The following is a 19,280-nucleotide window of genomic DNA, read 5'->3' on the forward strand; positions in this document are numbered from 1 at the left end:
CAAACCGTTACATCAGGCTAGCTCTTGTCACCTTCCAAGAGTTTCCTTGGTTTTGCCTCCCTCTGAGGCCGAGAGAGTGGGACTTGCCCAAAGACATTCAATGAGTTTTTGTGACTGAGCAGGGATTCAAACTCAGGTCTCCTAGAATTCTAGTCCAACACCCCAACTACTATATTGCATGGCAGGGGGTTGGATTGGATGGCCCTTGTTGTCTCTTCCAACTCTACAGTTCTATGATACTACACTGTGCTAGCTGGCTCTTGTGACCTCTCCTAAGATTTACTTGGGAGACCACCAATGAATACCAGGTTGTTGCAGACTGTATTTCAGAGGAAGGAACTGGCCAAACCACCTCTGAGGGCTCCTTACCTAAGAAAACCCTAGGGAAAATTCACAGGGCTGCCGTAAGGCCTTGGGCAACTTGGAGGCACACGCACAGAAGCCTGATAGGCATTTGGCACTGAGTTCTCCATAGCTCTTCCTGGAAACAGAGAACAGCCAGCCAATTCTAGTTCAATGCCGATTCTATGCACCCACACAGAGCATGAGGAATTTGATGTGGAATCCCGAAGGCTGGAGCTTTCCATAACCAGACAAGTCCCTCAGCTGCACAGAAAGAGCTTGAAAACACCTGGCATCATCCCAGAAGCCAAAAACAGGGGCTTCGGCTCAATAGAGAGGTGGATCTTCTGGGTGACTCACCACATTGTCCGATCTACCATTAGATCCTTTGCAAATAAAAATCCCTTAGCTTTGCTACCGTTGGGCCAACAACAACTGCAATAACGTAATACAAATGTCATAATACAGTCAGCCCTCTATATCCACAGATTCTGCATCCCATGGATTCAGCCATCCATGACTTGACAATATTCCAAAAGATTATCTGATCTACTATTAGATCCTTTACAGTCAGAACACCTTAGGTTTCTTAGAGTCTGGCCCTCCAGGTGTTTTGGACTTCAACTCCCAGAATCCCAAACCATTGGCCAAGGTGGCTGAGGCTTCTGGGAGCTGAAGTCCAAAACACCTGGAGGACCAGAGTTTGGACATTGCTGCATTAGAGCAAGACATAGCTTCATTGCAGCTCCTCTTCCCCTTGGTGAGCGCCAGCATGGTGTAGTGCTTTGAGCATTGGACTAGGTCTCTGGGAAACCAAGGTTCACATTCCCACTCAGCCATGGAAACTCAGTGGCTGATCTTGGGCAAGTCACACTCTCTCAGCCTCTGAAAATGGCAATAGCAAACCCTCTCAGAACAAACCTTGCCAAGAAAACCCTGTGATAGGTTCTCCTTAATGTCACCATAATTCAGAAATGATTTGAAGGCACACAACAACAACTGTCCCTTGGTGCTCTTCAATGCTTGGAGTTATTCCTGTGGGTGCCTGCCCCACAGCCACCATAACCTTCCATTTTCTCTCTCAGATGTTCCAGTATCACACAAATGGTCAGCCGTCCTCTGCAGTTCGAAGACTCATGAGCAACAACAGTTTGGTCAATTATTATGGAAGGAAAGGATTCAGTCCCATTTGGGATCAATCTAGCAGACAATGCGATTTGCGCCTTCCACAAAACCTTGGCAGCCTTTCAGCTATGGCAAGACAAAGAGGCCAGTCTCTATGCAAAAGAATAAGCGGGACACAAATCTGATATCAGAAATAGCAGTATTTAAATACCAGTGGCAAAAACAGTTCATTCTCCCAGAACAGTGACCTCAAGATGGCCATCTTTGAACAAAGTTGCTTCAAAAGCAAATTCCAATCAAAAACAGCAGTACAAAAATTTGTCAAGAGGTTCAGCTCCATCTCCAGCAGCTCAAATAGGGACGAAGGCTTTTCATCTCAGTTCGGTTACCACCCAAGTAATGTTTCATAATTACCATTGGTTAGTTAATTGTTACTTATGTGCATTTATTTCTCCATGATCCCACTTGATTATACAGTGGGGCTTTGGTATCCACTGGGGTTTGGTTCCAGGACCCCTCTGTGGATACCAAAATCCATGGATGCTGAAGTCCCACTCAATACAATGTTGTGGTTAAATGGTGTCCCTTATATAAAATGGCAAAATCAAGGTTTGCTTTGGGGGATTTATATATTTTTTTTGAATATTTTCAAACCGTGGATGCTTGAATCCAAAGAATCCATAGATATGGAGCGGTGAATTAAGCAAGAACTTCGACACTTCAACACTCTTCTATGTCTAGAATAGACAGAGTCCTTTCATCACAATACATGTATTAAGGAGCTCATGTACAGTATGGCAAGTTTGGATTACCCCCCAAGCAAGGACTGTTTGTAAACCATCACTGTTATGGTAACAATTTGTATTTTGACTATATATGTCCATACTTTCACATTCACCAACCCAGCTCAACCGCACGCATAATAATCTGCCAAGCGAGCCAATGCTCCATGCATCTAATGAAATAGTCTGCAGTGCTTGAAAGCTTTTGCCAAATGCAACTTGTTAGTCTGTAAGGAGCCACATGACTTGGAAAGCTAGCCATTAAAAAACTAGATAAGATCCTCCAGTGTAAATATATGTCCCTGAATAGCAAAGTTAGGATTGCTTTTTGTGGGTTTTTTGGGCTATGTGGCTGTGTTCTGTAAGAATATATTACTGACGTTTCGCCAGCATCTGTGGCTGGTGTCTCCCAATAATTCCTCTGAAGATGCCAACCACAGATTCTAGTGAAACGTCAGGAATAAATTCTTCCAGGACACAGCCACATAGCCCGAAAAACCAACAAAAACACTATGGATGCCAAACGTGAAAACCTTCAACTTCACAAAGTTAGAATTGTTTGAGTTTCTATGTATGGTTGTCGAAAATTAAGAAAGCTGACAAAATGAGAATCAACTCATTGGAAATGTGGTGCTGGAGAAAACATCTACAGATGTACCAAGCAGTGCCAAAATGACCAACAGAGCAAATCAAGCCTGAATTCTCCCTAAAAACTAAAATGACTAGACTGAGACTATCATATTTAGCCATAGCAATAGCAAGTACATTTCTATAGGCAAGGAAGACTAAGAGGTGATTTTGCCAGTTCCTTCCTTTGAAATACAGTTGGCCCTCCACGTCTGCGGCTTTGACTTTTGCAGATTTGATTATTTGCAGTTTTGGTTAATGTGTTTTCTTTAGGAATCGCTAGGTCCTCCAGCACGACTTTGCCAGATGTTGGCCACAGAGTTGTGCTGGAGGACCAAAACACACCTCTAGGCATTTGTAGGTCCTCCAGCGTGATTCTATGATCAGCCTCTGGCAGATGTTGACCACAGAGTTGCACTGGAGGACCTGGAGATACCTAGAGAGTTGTTTTCTTAGATTAAAAGAGTAGTGTTGTTGTTTATCTGTGGTTTTTCCACATTTACAGCAATCCTTCACCCCTAATGCCAGCGAATGTGGAGGGACCACTGTATAGCCTATGTGCCCAGTCTTCGTTAGTGATTTCCCATTCTAGGGATCACCTTGCTTAACTTCGAATATCAGACAGGATCTGGTGCCTTTTAGTTATTTAGGCCCTAGCCATAAAGGAACAGAGAGAGAGAAGAGAGAGACCTGTCTGATCATTTTGCAAAGATGTGCCCATTTCCTTTACTAACTAAACAAAAAAGAGGGAGAGGAATGTTAAGCCACCACTAACACACTCTCTTTGGGGACATCAGTGAATCTCCTGACTAGCTGAGTGACAGGGCTGGCTGACTTTCAACTGCGGCATTTCGGAGTCCAAGCACCTTCAGCAAGGGAAGTGATGGCATTTTTTAATTTAAAAAATGAGTGGGGGTCGATTACTTTGAGAAGAATTAAAAACAACAATGAATCACAAGTGTGAACTAAGTCAGAAAAGAGCTGCCAGCAAGCCAAAACCCTAGATTGCCTTATTCTGGGCTACTTCCTAAGCCTCCATCTCTAATGTTTGATATGCCATTGAGATTTCAGGAACCGTCTTGTTTTTTTCCTCCTCTTCCCCAGGCCTAGTTGCAATGCAGAGAAGCACTGGACTACTGACATCACTGAAAAGAGCCAGCCAGCAGTTGGACACAGTGCCCAGCTAGGCTGGCACAGTTGCCACCAATAAAGGCAAATATAGAGCTTGTGCCAATGCGGCTTACCTTTTACTTTGATGCCATTTGTTGGGATGAAAAGTTCCACTTTATTTTCTCTCTGCAGTACCTTTGTGACAATGGCCAAATGGACATGTAATTTTCCATAACTGCAGACTCTTCTTTGCAAAGAAACGATGTGCAAATAATCCAACCTTTTCAAAGGGAAATGCTATGACGGAGACCCTGCATCCAGGCTGCCTAGCACATGTGGAGTTATGCATTCATTGTGCAATGCCTCCCTTGTGCTGAATGGTGACACTGCACAACTGGAACAGGACATCAACTCTGGAATTGAATGCACAACCAAATATGCAATGTGCACCATGCCCATTGCTTTGTGCAAAAGTATGGGATGGGTCTTTAATGATGTGCTATGCTGTTTTACGGTTTGTACAAGCTCAAGGGATGGCAATGGCAAACCATCTCTGAAGAAGGTTGCCAGGAAAATCCTAAAATAGGTTGCCAAAGTCAGAAAGGACTTGGAAAGCACACAGCACACGCCAACAGCAGCCTTTTAATGAATGTTAATGTTTGTAATGTCTTAACTGTATAAGTTGTTTCTTTGCTTTTAAAATAACTTTTATATTTATACTTTTATTTTTCCGTATCCTTTTGGATCTGCATTGTTTTTAAATAGGCTGTTAGTCGCCTTGAGCCCCAATACTGGGAGAAAGGCGGGATCTAAATGAACAAAATAATAATAATAATAATAATAATAATAATAATGGCAGCCTGAGATGCACTGGTGGTCTATTCCATATCCAACAGTTCTTAACATCTTCCTTTGCTCATTCCTGGCATGATGCATAGACTGGCAGCCCTGGTTGAAAGTTTGAAGTCAGAAAGGGATCAAATAGCATCCCTGGCCATGCTGTTAAGGTTTGTATTTCAGCGAGAACATTTTTCTCTCCGTCACAACTCTGCCCTTTGTGAGTCTCCAGTGGAAAGAGAAAAACCTCAAAATGCCAGTCCCTATCTGGATCAACAGTGGGCCTTACGGAAGCGCCTGGGTTCTCGCATCAAGCAAGGATCTGCAACCCAAGCGGCTCTCATCGGAGGAGACAGGCAATGGGAAGGCAACATGCATCCAGCTACGGCAGAGAGGGGAAAGCTCACATTTATGTTAGCTGTTTTGCTTCCATGAGCCATGTGAATCTGTCTCTGGGAAAAGGGTAACCTTGCACAAAATGAGCCCAGGGCCCAGAGGAGCTGGGAATAAGGTTGTGTGTCTGTGTGGGTTTTCCCTCTGCTTCTTCAAATGGCCTCATAGATTTTGATGCCTATAGAAGACTTCTTCAGAAGACGCCTCGGCGAAAGGATATGAGGACTCTAAATTTAGCCTCGCCGGCAGTCATCTTGCGTTCATCATTCCTGTGCCTTAACAAACAGGCAGGACCCACAAGGGCTAGCCACAGATGGGAGAGCACCCTCCTTCTCACCCCTCCAGAGATACAGAAAACAGGAATGGGTAATTTGAAATGAAAAGGTGGAATGTGAGGCAGAGAAAGTGGCCACTTTGAGCCCTTAATTTCCCCCCAGAATCCCCCATCCAAGAATACTGGGAGTTGTAGTATAAAACTTTGTAGCCTAGAGGAACAACTTTCCCCAATGCTGAAAACTGATGGCACAGTGGATCCTTGGTATCCACTGGGGTTTGGTTCAAAGACACCCCCATGGATACCAAAAGATGCTTAAGTCCCATTAAATGCAGCGGCATGGTAAATGGTGTCTCTTATATAAAATGGCAAGATCAAGGTTTGCTTTTTGGAATTTATACACTTTTGGAACATTTTCAAGACAGGGATGCTTGAATCCGTGGATAAGGAAACTGCGGATATGGAGGGCCAACTGTATTCTGTTGTATGTGGGGAGGATGAGGGTGTATATGTGTGTGTGAGAGAGAATATGGTGCAACGGTTTGAGTGTTGGACTAGGACACTGGGAAACGGGTTTAAATCCCTCCCCAGTCATACAAACCCAATGGCCAACCTTGGGCAAGTCAGCCTTAGCGGAAGGCACTGGCAAACCTCCTTGGAATAAAGACAAAGAGACATTTTGTGGCACCTTTGAGACTAACTGAAAGAAAGAAGTTGGCAGCATGAGCTTTCCAAAACTTAAGTCCACTTCCTCAGATGCATCTGGAAGGAAGTAGATTTAAGTCTTGGAAAGTTCATGCTTGCATCCATTGCTTTGGGTCCTAGTCTCTGGAGCAGCAGAAAACAAGCTTGTTCCCTCCTCAATATGACATCCCTTCAAGTATTTAAACGGTGACTTCTAGAATAGAGCAGGATAATATTGCCTGCAGAAATCCACTCGATGGACACATGAGACGGCGTTGCTATGGAATTACTATCCTCAAATTTGTGATCAGTTCCCACTCTTGCTGTTTTTAGGAAGAGTGTGAAAACACTTTTCTTATCCTTCCAAAGTGGCCTCTAAGCTAAGAGAGCTGGGATAAATATGTAAGATACACATATAAATAGGAAACGTGCATATATCACCTTTTTACACACACACACACACACACACACACACACATTTGTTCTGACCATGGTTACATTTGGTGAAGATACAGAAGAGGGCATTAGCATATCTAAAAAAGCGTACAAGGACAGACAAACCTAGCAAGCAACAAACAAAACTAACAATAAAAATAAAACCACGTACAAACTGTTTTAACACTGTTTTAACTGCCATGGCCCCATGATGCTATGGAAATTTGGGATTTGTAGTTTTGTGAGACATTTAGCCTTCTCCATCAGAGAGAGCTCTGGTGCCACAACAAACTAGGAATCTCAGGACTAGAGAATATTTGCCTTTGTAAAACTGTGCACCTCCTTTGATATTGCTGGAAGTCTAAGCTTTAAATAGTGTATTTAAATTGTACAAGCTATTTTTTACATAAAAGGTTGTATGTGGCATTTTTTAAAAAGAGTCTGAAGGTAGCAGGATGCAACAGGAAAGAGTGAGCAAAGCAGAGCCAAATATATAGACTGTCAAGATTTCCCCAAGTGTCCACTAATACTCAGAATCACAAAACTATATATTTAGAGCCCTCCTGGCTTTCTCCATCCCACGGCGAATGTTAAGCCAAGAAAAGCACTTTAATATTTGGATTAATTCAGATCATACTCAAAGCAGAATCAGTAAGAGGTTTAATATCACTACGCATTAGAGGTCTTTTTGACTTTCTTGCTGTAGTCGGCAAATCGTAATACGGATTATAAAAGATGATCCCAATTTTGTTAGGAGTTGCTTTCCAAAGAGCAGTGAGGTTGGAGACGGGTACGAATCCCTATGATGTAGAGGACAGACAGCTCTTGGGAAATGCTATGCTACTCCTTCCCTCTTCCATCCATCTCTGTTTCTTACTCAAACACTATAACTGATGATGATGATCATCATCATTTATAGCCAAGAAGAAATCAATAAAACACAACATTATACTATACTAAAATATTAAAACTAATATATTAATATATGAAAGAGAGCCAGTGTGGTGTAGTGTTTTGAGTCTCAGACTAAGACTCTGGAGTCTAGGGTTCAAATCCATGCTCAGCCATGGAAACTCACTGGGTGAGATTGGTCAAGTCACACTGTCTCAGCTTCAGGGGAAGGCAATGTCAAACCTCCTCTGAACAAATCTTACCAAGAAAACCCCACGATAGGTTCACCATAGCGTCGCCATAACTTGGAAATGACTTGATGGCACGCAATAACAACCACACTGGCGACTCACCGAACTGGCGACTCACAACAACCACCACGAAGAAAAGGTAAATTCTTTGTACTGTATAATGTCTGTATTGCATTTGCTTCTTTTGTGTATTTTTAAAATTTTACTTAGGGCTTTAAGATTGCACCAAATGTTGCAGAAATATGGAACAGTACAGGCAGAAGAGTTCTGCAATCCAGTCCTGGACCGACACTGAATTGGATGCATGGAGCTTTTGAGACAATATACATGTGTCAAGAAATAATGTATAATTTATATTCTTGTTAAATATATATATATTGACATTCAAAGTGCAATAACTGGCCCCAAAAAAACTGGAAAGAGGTAACGCTAACATTCAAAAACCTGGGTCTGAGTCACTTTGTTTTCCTTTTGCGTCAGGCCTTTTAAGACTGAAAGCAGGGACTGTTTCTTCGTGTTTTTATGCAGGACTTCCCAATCATTGAGCAGAAAGAAAATGCTATAAAGAAGTAATAAATGAATCTGGAACAAACATCAGCAGGAAGATGTAGCTTTTTTATTTGCTTATAAGAGATAGAGAGATTCATTTCACTATTCTGGATGGGAGCTAGATGGTTTTAGAAACAGCCCCAAGATGCTCTGTAGGAATGTCCGAGGGACAATAAAAAAATGGACAAATGAAGATTTCCAGACTCCCAGAAAAATCAAATATTTGGATTCTAGCGATCAAAATCTGTCTTGGATTTATTCCCTTTTATCCTGCAGTTGTTCTGTTTTGAAAGGACACCATCAGAGAACCAGCAAAACAAAAGGGATTTTAATGTTCTTGCATGATTCCCATGTTAGTCACAATGGGAGCGATGCATGAGGACCACATTGTTCAGGTCTCCAGAGGTTAGGAAGTGGAAGAATGCATGAAGACAACCTAATCCACATACAATGTTAGAGCAAGACTGGGCAAAACATGGCAATATTTGTCTCAAATTGCTCCCAAATAGGGGACGTGAGGGAATTTTTGCCACCTATTCAAGGTTAAGGGAGAGCCAGCATGGTCTAGTGGTTTGATCGGTGGACTATGGCTGCATCCACACTGCAGAAATAATTCAGTTTGACACCACTTTAACTGCCATGGCAATCTGGAAACTACAGTTTGTTGTGACCCCAAAGCTCTCTGTCAGAGGATTAATTGCGGTGCCCAGAACTGGACACAGGATCCCAGGAGAGGTCTGACCAAAGCAGAAGAGAGTGGCACCATTACTTCCCTCAGTGTAACATTGGGTAGGTCCTTTCAAGTTTGGACTGAATCCCAAAGCAAAATCATCACATTGTCCATGTGGCTACTGTTTCCCCTGCAAGGATTGCTTTCAATTGGCATGGGCACTATCCTTATTGAGAGCCAGAGTGGCACAGTGGTTTGAAGGATGGACTATATCTCTGGACACCAGAGTTCGAATCCCGGCTCGGCCGTGGAACGTTAGCTGAAGCCAACCATTTGGAGATAAAAACCTTCTTCTGATTATATGGCTGGTTTTCTCAGAAAAACATAATATCTTGGTTGATTCTCCTTCCCAAAAGGGAGTTTATTTACACAATCTTAGCCAATCGATACTTAATTCTAAGAAGACCCAAACAATTCAATAATGAAAACAGATAATTAAGGAAATTGAAATTTATGTCCGCTCAACAACGTTGGCAGCTTGAAACACAAAACTTAATGGATCTATTTGTCATTATTCCTTACCTAGCATAGAGATTTAAAAAATGAATAGCCAGGAGCCCACAGGTGGCCTCAAATGCTTTCTGCATTGCCTTTGGATTGGTCTCAATCTCACTCAAGTGCCTCACCAAACTACAAATCCCAGGACTTCTGGGTATCAAACTAGTATAATTGTGCCATGTTTATATCATAACCCCTGATTCCAGGGGTTATAACATAACATATCAGATGGGATCTGTTTATTCAGGTGGGAACAAACAGATTCCATCTGATCTTGGAAGCTAAACTGGATCAACCCTGATTAGTACTTGGATCGGAGACAACCAACAAATATGGGGTGCTGTAGGCTTTATTTCAGAGGAAGGAACTGGCCAAATCACTTCTGAGTCTTCCTTGCTTAAGATAACCCTAGTTGCCTTAAGCTGACAGGTGGCTTGAAGGCGCGCAAGTACACACATACACACCAATGCACAGAGGATGGGAAATGAACCAGATGAACTTAATCTCTTAACACAGGAAGGCAAAGATGGCTATCACATTGCCACACCAGACTCTACCTGATCTTGGAAGCTAAACAGGGTCAGCCCTGGTTAGTACTTGAAAGGGAGACCAGATATGAATATTTTAGAGGAAGTGGCCAAACCAATCAGATTCATGGGACCACCATAAGTCAACAGACAACCTGAAGGCCCATGCACACAGTGATGTAAGCCTTGGCTCTAGACTGTGTGGCAGACTGTATTTCTCTATAGGAACCTGCCTGAGTTTTGTGATCCTCATGGAAAGGCTTTCTCTTGGTCCCACCACCATCTCAGGTGATGACACACGAGAGGGCCTTGAATGGTTTGGAAATTTGCAGAAGAGTTGGCAAAGACTGCCTAGTCAGCCCTCTCATTCACCCTTAAAATGTGTTTTCTAAGCTTGAGGGTTGCATGACACACCATCTGGGCATTGACTTGCTAATCCAGGTTGCCTCTAGCAAAGAATAATAATAACTTTCAGCCCTTGCAATTTCTTAAGCAGTCTGTGCAAGGTCAGCTCAGGCTGCAGCAATAGAGAAGAATGCTTCTGTCTCAGGAAACTCTTTCTTTGTTAGAATGGGGTGATCTCCTCCTCCTTTGCTCAGGAAAGCATCAACAGTTTCAGAACAAGAGGCAGAGGACCAGTGATGTAGACTTGACACGACTGATTTAAACCTGGCTTGGACTTAAGTCGCTTCCATAACAAATGGATTCACTTACTTAACTTGGGACTTCTACACTGGCCCCTTCACATTTGCTGGGGTTAGGAGTGGGGGACTCCCATGAATGTGGAAAAATGAGAACAACACTATTCTTTTTATCTGAGAGAACATCGTTCTAGGTATCTTTAGGTCCTCCAGTGCAACTCTGTGGTCAACAACTGTCAGATGTTAATCATAGAATCATGCTGGAGGACCTACAAATACCTATAGAAGTGTTTCTCTAGGAGCTTCCTGGTTCTATAGCACAACTCTATCATCAACTTCTGGCAGAGTTGCATTGGAGGATCCAGAGATCCCTAGGAAACGTCAAAGCCACAGATATGGAGGGCCAACACTTCTTGCCTCCAGCGGCGAGATGGCAATATGTCCATAATTTCCCCTTGTTATTTCTTAACAGGTCTTTAAAAAATAAAAAGGGAAAGGAAAGAAAGCTGCTCGGTGTTGGCAGGCGTTTACTCCTAACTGCTTGCTTTAAAAATGGCTTGGTATCTAAACATATCGAAGGGATGTGCGTCTGTAAATCGTCATCCCTCGCCGAAGCTGACCATCTTTCTCTCTACTTAAGTATAAATGGCCTAGTCAGAGAGAAAGGTACCTGACAAAAACAACCCTGGCATACAGATTCCTTGGGCAAAAGGAACTGTCAACTTAAATGGGCAACCCAAGGTGGGCAACTGAACAAGGGCCAGGGGCCAGTTTCCCCGGCAGATCTATCCTCTTCTTTTTGCTGTACTCTCATTCCCTTGATCACTTTGCCTTTCCTCTTTTGTTTGGATGTCTAGACTGCACTAAATGTGCAATTCAAGTTTTAGGTCATTGCAAACAATTTGGGACTGAAACAAAATGTCATCGGGGAGATGTCAGTGAATTCATTTTGCAGCTCTCTCTTACAGCCCTGGGTTTCATCCCACTTCCATTTTTATTTTTGCATTTCATTTCATTTCATTTTTATGCCACCTTTCTCCCAGAAAGGGACCCAAGGTAGCTCACAAGATAAAACAAGATTTTACTCTCAGCTCTCCCTAATACCAGTTATATCCCTGACGTGACCCAGGAAAAAGGACTTCATATTTATTTGTATCTTGAAACTTAAAGTGTTGCTGCATTAAGATTGAGGAGATTGCAGGGGGGGTTGGACGGTTGTTGTTTTGCTTTCTTTTCATGCATGGCATTTATTTATAAACCTCATTAATTCCTTGCCTCTCTGTCCTCAGACATTCAAGGTGACATCCATAATAATTAATATAATCTCAGCAATAAGCGGAAGAGAAGAAAGCACGGACAAGTATAGAAGATGAGAGAAATTAGGTAGCCACGCTCTCTTTAAGAGTGGGCTCCCTCCTTACCAGCTGAGACACTTGGACTCGGACATCGCTTGTTTCCAGGGGGCACTCTCTGGACACCGGAAGCTTGCCCTCCAAAACAGACTGGTTTTCCCTGTATTTATTGGCTCGGACGGGTAGCGACAAGAAATCTCTCCCAGGGATTTTGAGATCTGCTGAGGGGTGGGTTTCTCCATTCCGGTCCTGAGAAGAACAAGAAAGTATAACTGTAGCAAAAAAAGACCCTTGGGTAGGGTTGCCAAGTGAAGCAAGCAACCTGGTTTATGTACCTCTAATGGCCCAGTCGAAGAGGACATTTTTGTAGATACAGCTACCCAAATCCCCTCTTCTACACTATTGTTGTTGTTGTTGTCCTGTGCCTTTGTGTCTCGTTTCTGACTCATGGCAACCCTAAAGGGACCCTATCATGGGGTTTTCTCCACAAGTTCCATCAGAAAGGATTTGCCCTTGCCATCCCCTGAGGCTGAGAGAGTGTGCTTGCCCAATGTAACCGAGCGGGTTTTGTGGCCAAGACTGGAATCAAACCCTGGTCTCCAGAGTTGTAGATGTTATGGATTTCAGCTTCCAGAATCCGTGGCCATTGACCAAGCTGGCTGGGGCTCCTGCAAGTTAAAGCCCAAAACACTTTGAGGACCAAAGTTTGGGAAGCTCTGGAATAATGAAATAAAACCACCAGGGCTCTATGAAATCCAGAGCCAGATAATATCAACATGAAGGAGACAGTGTCTTTGAGGAGTGGGACAGGACTTCCATGCTTTGTCTAAGAATTGGTGCCCATGTTGCAAGAAAGATGTAAGGAGAGGGAGGAAGGGAGCAGAAGAATAAGGAGGAGGGAAAAAAGAAAGAAAGAAAGCAAACAAATGACCCTGCAAGGAAGAGATGATGTTCAAGAGCACTAAAACATTTCCAGAGCGGGCTTAGTGTATAGGACTGAACTTAGGTTTGCTCCCAAGAGAAGCAGATAATCACAGCCATTAATATCTTGCTGCCAGTGTTTCACAAAGGGACCGTTCTCTAAGCTCAAGGCCTTCATCTCATACAAGGCTTCTGTTGACTTCTGGCTCCCAGAACATGGAATCCTACAGTAATGGGATGCATCTAAGCTGCCAGAAATACGTTTATGTGTGAAGCGAGGGGAGATGGGAGGACCAACCCTTTATCTTCCGTACAAAGGATATATTGCAAAAGAAGCACAAATAGAGTCCCCTTTTGGCCTGCCTGCTTCTCTAAATTATCAAGAAGTAATCCCCTTGATTCTAGCAGTATCTGCTCAGTGCACTTTCCCCAGATAACACAATCCACAGACAAGCTGTTGGTTTAATACTGCAGAAATGATGAAGTTTGACACTGCTTTCAATGATGGTTCAATGCAATGGACTTCTGTGATCTGTAGCCTTCTCTGTCAGAAAGCTCTGGTGCCACAGCAAACTAAAGATCCCAGGATTCTATAGCATGGAGCCACGGCAGTTAAAGTGGTGCCATACTGCATTGTTTTTGCTGTTCAGATTAGACAGAGGGAAGATGCCTATCGACTTTTCCAATGCTCAGCCTGAGGCCCACCATTCTCTGCTCCCAGCCAACATCTCCTTTTACCTTTTCCGATGGAAATCTCAGGAGATCGAGGCTATTCATCCTGGTCCTCTGAGTCCTCTTTGGTCTGGCCCCTGAAAGATACAATAAAAAGAACAGCCATTTTATTTATGTGTTAGCTGCATTAGTGCCCCAGCTTTCCTACAAGCTCAAGAAGGCATAGTAGTACTTGGCTCTTTCCTCTTCTACTGATTATTTTCACAACAACACTGTGATGGAGGCTAAGCTAAGAGAATGCTGTTTGACTGTGGAATACGCTGCCTCAGAGAGTGGTGGAGTCTTCTTCTTTGGAGGCTTTCGACTGGAGGGCCATCTGTTGGGATTGCTTGTGCTGTGTCTTTTTGCATGGCAGAATGAAGTTGGATTGGAAGGCCTTTGGGGTCTCCTCCAACTCTGTGGGTTCTATGGTTCTGTGACCAGAATTGTTCTGATGAACTTAGCTAGTGGGTATGCTTTTGTAAGGGCCACCTAGCAGCAAGGGAAGGCAGAGAAAAAACATACCATCCCTAAGCACCACATTTCTCCAGCGCTTTGGTTCTTTCATGGCTGTCTGTGGCCTCATTCCTCATGCTACCATCTCCTACACCAGCATAGCTCCACCTTGTGAAGCTGATGGCAGGTCAGAGAAATCATGCCTAGTTTTTGTATAGTTGCAAGTGAGCTATCTATGGTGCTATTGTTCAGCACCTTGGATAACTCATTTAATAGTCCCTGTGGCTCCCAAACTTTGGTCCCTGCAGAAGTACTGACTGTTGGCCAATCTGCCTAGGACTTCTGGGGACTGAAGTCCAAAACACCTAGAAGACCAGTTTCGAAACCAACAATACTGGACCAAGGCCTAAAACCTGTCTCATGTAACTAGGAACCACCAGTTTTTGCAGGCATGCAAAACCAACTGTATCCCAGCTGCTACATCTCAGTGAAAAACAGAGATATGGTAAGAAACAGGCTAATGTCTTTGAAAGCTCATGCTACCAACTTCTTTCCTTCAGTTAGTCTCAAAAGGTATTACAAGATCATTCTGCATATTGAATTTCCAGAGATATATAATGCTAGGCTTCATCTGCAATGCAGAAACAATGCAATTTGACATCGCTTTAACTGCCATGGCTCATGGGGTTTGTAATTTTGTGAGATATTTAGCCTTCTCTATCAAAGGGCTCCAACGCCACAACAAACTACAAATCCCAGGATGCCACATCATAGAGCCATGAAAGGTAACATGGTATCAAACCACTTTATTTCTGCAATCAGTCTTGCTCCAAAACTAGGTGCACTTCCATGCCTCTCCAAGGGTTCTTGTGGTGCTGGACACTGACACATGACACTGCTACAAGACCAGCTTTAGTGCTGGTAAATGATGCAGCAAATGATACATAGAAGGGGAGCAGCCCTTTCGCTGATGGGGTTCAGATTCCTCTGACAGCCAAGAGAAGAATTGGGTCCCACAAACAATTTTGGAGTATTGCGGATTTCTGAGTAAGGGAGATTCTATCTGTAATTGTCACTCGCTTCGACTTTCCTTTAGTCAGCATTGGAAACCATCTTTGCATTTCCCCCTATGACCTTGGATCTATTAGTTTGACATAATTACAGCATTTCAATACCACTTTAATTGTCATGGTTTGTAATTGCTGAGACACCAAGATTTCTCTGCTTGGAAAGCTCTCTCCCCTGAAACCGAGGCTCTCTCATTGTGTGCCTTCAAGTCACTTGCTGATTTTTGGCAACTCCACGAATCTATGATACACAGTTTAAATAATTAATCCTTCATTCTCTCTTTTTTCACTAGGGTTGCTTGATCTCAGGACCTGTCCCTGAGTCTCCAGTTTTTATGGGTCATCTGCAGGTGGAAGATAGGGGTGCAAATTCTCCTCTTTTGGTGGACTCAGTTCTCGATGAGAGGAAAGGCCTGTGTTCAGATCTATAGCTCATCTAGCAGAACTGCATCTTGATACAATTTGTAAGCATTAATTGATTTACTGCAATGTGGAAAGACACTCGAGTATCTATGGATTTACTTAGTTAGCTTGCTTCTTCTCAGTCGTGGTGCCAGGATTCACCCTCCACTAGGCACTGCATCCACATTTGGGCTAGAAGCAAGTAGCCTGCATGAAAGCTTCCTTATCCTGTCTCCCTAAGGAAGTGAAAAGGAATAATCTCCTCATTTCACCTCAATCTGGAAACAGTCCCATCAGCTAAGGTTTCTGTCTCAATTTCCAAACAGGAAAATATGTTTCTGCATACATGTGTTGCAATGAACAATAATTTCCAAAGAATACACTGATTCATTTGTGCGCTCTCTCTGTGTGCAGCTACATTGCAGAAATAATGCAGTTTCACATCACTTTAACTGCCATGGCTTCCATCCTACAGAATCCTGGGATTTGTAGTTTGGTGAGTCACCAGCGCTCTTTGACAGAGAAGGCCCAAGGCCTTGCAAAACCAAAAAAACAAAACAGGATTCCATAGGATAGAGCTATGATGCTTAAAGTCGTATCAATGTGCATTAGTTCTACAGTGTAGATGAACAAGTCTTGAGAAACTGTGGTTGGTACTTCATCCAAAACACTTACTGATATCACTATTGGCCATCCTTAAGTCTCAGAGTTAAGCCTGGAAATCTCAAGCCCTGGAAAGATCCTGAAATTTGAAGCCTACTTTTCAGGGTCCCTTGGGAACCATAATGCAGGGGAATAGACTAGTACTTCCTAGAAGATAATTCTTAGTACTCAATTGGACTACAAATCTCAAGATTCCTTACAATGACAGTTACAATGGAATAAAACTGACATATCTGTTAGTATTTACACTCCTAGCTATCTGTAATGAGCTGTTTCTTTAAAAAGGCATTGAAGGCGTATGAAGTTTTAAAAGCAAGATAATGAGAGGGTGGCAAACATTTATTCGTTTAATGCAACTAGGAGGATGTCCTTGGACTTTCTAATGTCATTTTAAAAAGAGATTGTGACAGAATTGGATCTCCCCTCCCCAGTTTTATGCCATTTTACCTAAGACTTGGGGTTTTTTGGGCGCGGGAGAAGTAACAAAAAGCAACAGCAATGCAGTTGGCAATATCCCCAAGTTACATTGTCATGGGGAACAAAGATGAATTACTTTTCAAATGCGACACTGTTCCAAGTCTGGAGAAAAGAAGGAACAAGACAACAAATTATTTAATGAAATGGAATAATAGTTGGCATGTTGGGAATGTGCTTATTTTCCAGAGGAGGACTAATGATGGATGCTATTTGAATGCATTACGCAGGTTGCCATGTGCCTCGCATTGGCCCCAGGAGCAATGGACCACTTAACTAAAGATGCTCAGAAAAATATAACTGGATGCCAAGTGCAAGTCCTCCCTGTCCATTGTGTCTTCCTCTCTTAAGAGCAAAGAGAGCTTCTGAAATCAAGACATCAATAAAGAGAGAGAGCTATTTCCAATGGCTTTTAGATTATGCTGAGGAGAGGGAAAACTCAGTGTTCTGGGACCAGGGTTCCCCTCTTGAATTTGGCCTCCCAGAAAGCAAAGAGAAATGGGCCAGATGAAATAAACACAGGTAGTTCTATGTGTATAATTAATACAAATTAACCATTTACAGGTTGAAGCTTCTGTATCCGAAATGTTTGGGGCCATAAGTGTCTTGGAATATTTGCATATACAGTTGGTCCTCCACATTTGCAGCTTTGGCTTTTACGGATTTGATTATTCATGAATATGATTCATATGTTCCTTCTAGGAACCTCTAGTTCCTCCAGCATGACTCTGTGGTCAACGTCTCCCAAAAGTCACACTGGAGGACCTGCTAGAAAGTCCTCGAGAGAACATTTTCCTAGGCATCTGTAGGTCCCCCAATGCAATTTCATAGTCAACGTCTGGCAGATCTTGACCAAATAATTGCTCTGGAGGACCTAGAGATCTTTATAGTTCAGACTATAACCTGTACCAGATTTACCAGTCTACTGGTTTGGAAAGCACTAGTCACCATTGACAAAACAAACATATAACACAATATGCAAGCAGCTCCATTCAAGGAAGCACCTTCTCCTTCTCGGTTTGCCCACAATTGATTGAAAGTGTCCACTATCTCAAAGTTTAGAGAGCTATTTTAGGTATTGTCCTAAGTGTACGGCACTATCACCCGCAAAGAAATCTGCCAGATCCCACAGCTTGTAAGTGGCCCTTGGAAACCGTTTTAATCAAATGTTCTAACTGCCAAACACACCACTTAGAACAGCCATTATTACGCCTTGCCATTGCTATCTGAAAGGAATTCCATTGTTTTACTGATGATGCGTGTTTCAGATTTTATGGTTTGCAATTGCAGCGATCACACTTTCGCTCTCTGAGTCAGCAGTTCTTTTTCGAAGGGTGCATTCAAACGTTTCCAAAACGTTACGTGTGTATGCACACAAACACACGGCCAGTTTTCCGTCACCTCCTGCCTCTCCGCTAAGTGCAATTAAAGTGGCCAAAGTACTGAGGAGCTTTTATCTCTCACCCGGATGATGGGATACGGGGTGAGAAAACCAAGTGGGAACACCCCGGCCCAACAAAAACAGTTCTCAAAGTGCCTGAGCCGAAGTCTCACTCAGAATTAACTCACTCCCTTTGACACACACTCTCTGTAACGTCGATTCCTATTGATTCATGCAACATTTCTACATTTGCAAAGAACTTTCCCATCACAGTTTGTCAGCTCAGCCACAATCTCATGAGCTCAACAATCCAGCGAGGCAGGATTTATAGACTGGAAACCCAAGCGGAGAACACACCATTTTTGCTAAGACCAAAAAAAGGTGTCCAGAGGTGAGACCGAACACCAGCTCTCATCTCCAAAACCCCAGATTGACTGACTTACACCATCACCAACCCCCTGACACTGCAAGAAGAGATGAATCGGATAATATTTATGATCTAGACGAAGCAAGGAATATAAAGGTTGGTTTCATGTCTTCTTCTGCATTTTAGACTAAGAAAATGTTACATACCCAAGAGTTGAAAAGGCTCATGTGTCTCTCCAGGGCTGGACATCTTTAGAACAGATTCCAAAAGCAACATCAGGTTCCTTTCTAATAGTTCCTTGCAATTGCCGTCTTCAGGTTATCCCTCCAACCATCCGTACCCCAAACCTGCCACTAGTGATCCAGGATAGTTTTGATATTCAGAGTTAAAAAGAACCATAAATGGTGTCCTATTTTCCTATTTCTCTCTGATGAACCACCACCCTCTGACTTGGGAAACCCAACAGTTGGAGAGGAAAAATAAAACCTCATGCATTACTCAGGACTTTTCTCCTCCCTCCACCCTCCTCCACATAGTTATTGGCATGTTTAGCAGAAGGTACTGCAGACAAGCAGAAAACCTCAGGGGCATTTCTAAATGCTTGCTCTGTCTTTAAGGGTTTCTCAAGGTCTCTAATCTAGTGAGTCCAAACTTCCTGGAGAACATCAACTGAACAACTTAGCTGACTAGCGCTATTCATCCCTATTTTTAGAAACGCAGAGGACAGTTTGCAGATTTTTCAAACCATAATGCAGTAATTCTTTATTTAAAAACATACCCCCACCAGTTT

General features: G+C 42.9%; 1 protein-coding gene across 1 annotated transcript in view; it reads right to left on the bottom strand.

Annotated features, from left to right (window-relative positions):
• The window catches only part of GPSM1 (G protein signaling modulator 1), a 77,014-nt gene that overhangs the window by 21,609 nt on the left and 36,125 nt on the right, over positions 1-19,280 (bottom strand). The window contains exons 10-11 of the mRNA XM_042478318.1: positions 13,708-13,778; positions 12,118-12,297 (exon numbers count right to left, since the gene is read on the bottom strand). Coding sequence (XP_042334252.1) covers positions 12,118-12,297; positions 13,708-13,778 — 251 coding nt within the window. The remainder of the gene's footprint in view (positions 1-12,117; positions 12,298-13,707; positions 13,779-19,280) is intronic.

Source organism: Sceloporus undulatus, chromosome 7 (genome assembly GCF_019175285.1).
Source record: "Sceloporus undulatus isolate JIND9_A2432 ecotype Alabama chromosome 7, SceUnd_v1.1, whole genome shotgun sequence".
Lineage (NCBI taxonomy): Eukaryota > Metazoa > Chordata > Lepidosauria > Squamata > Phrynosomatidae > Sceloporus > Sceloporus undulatus.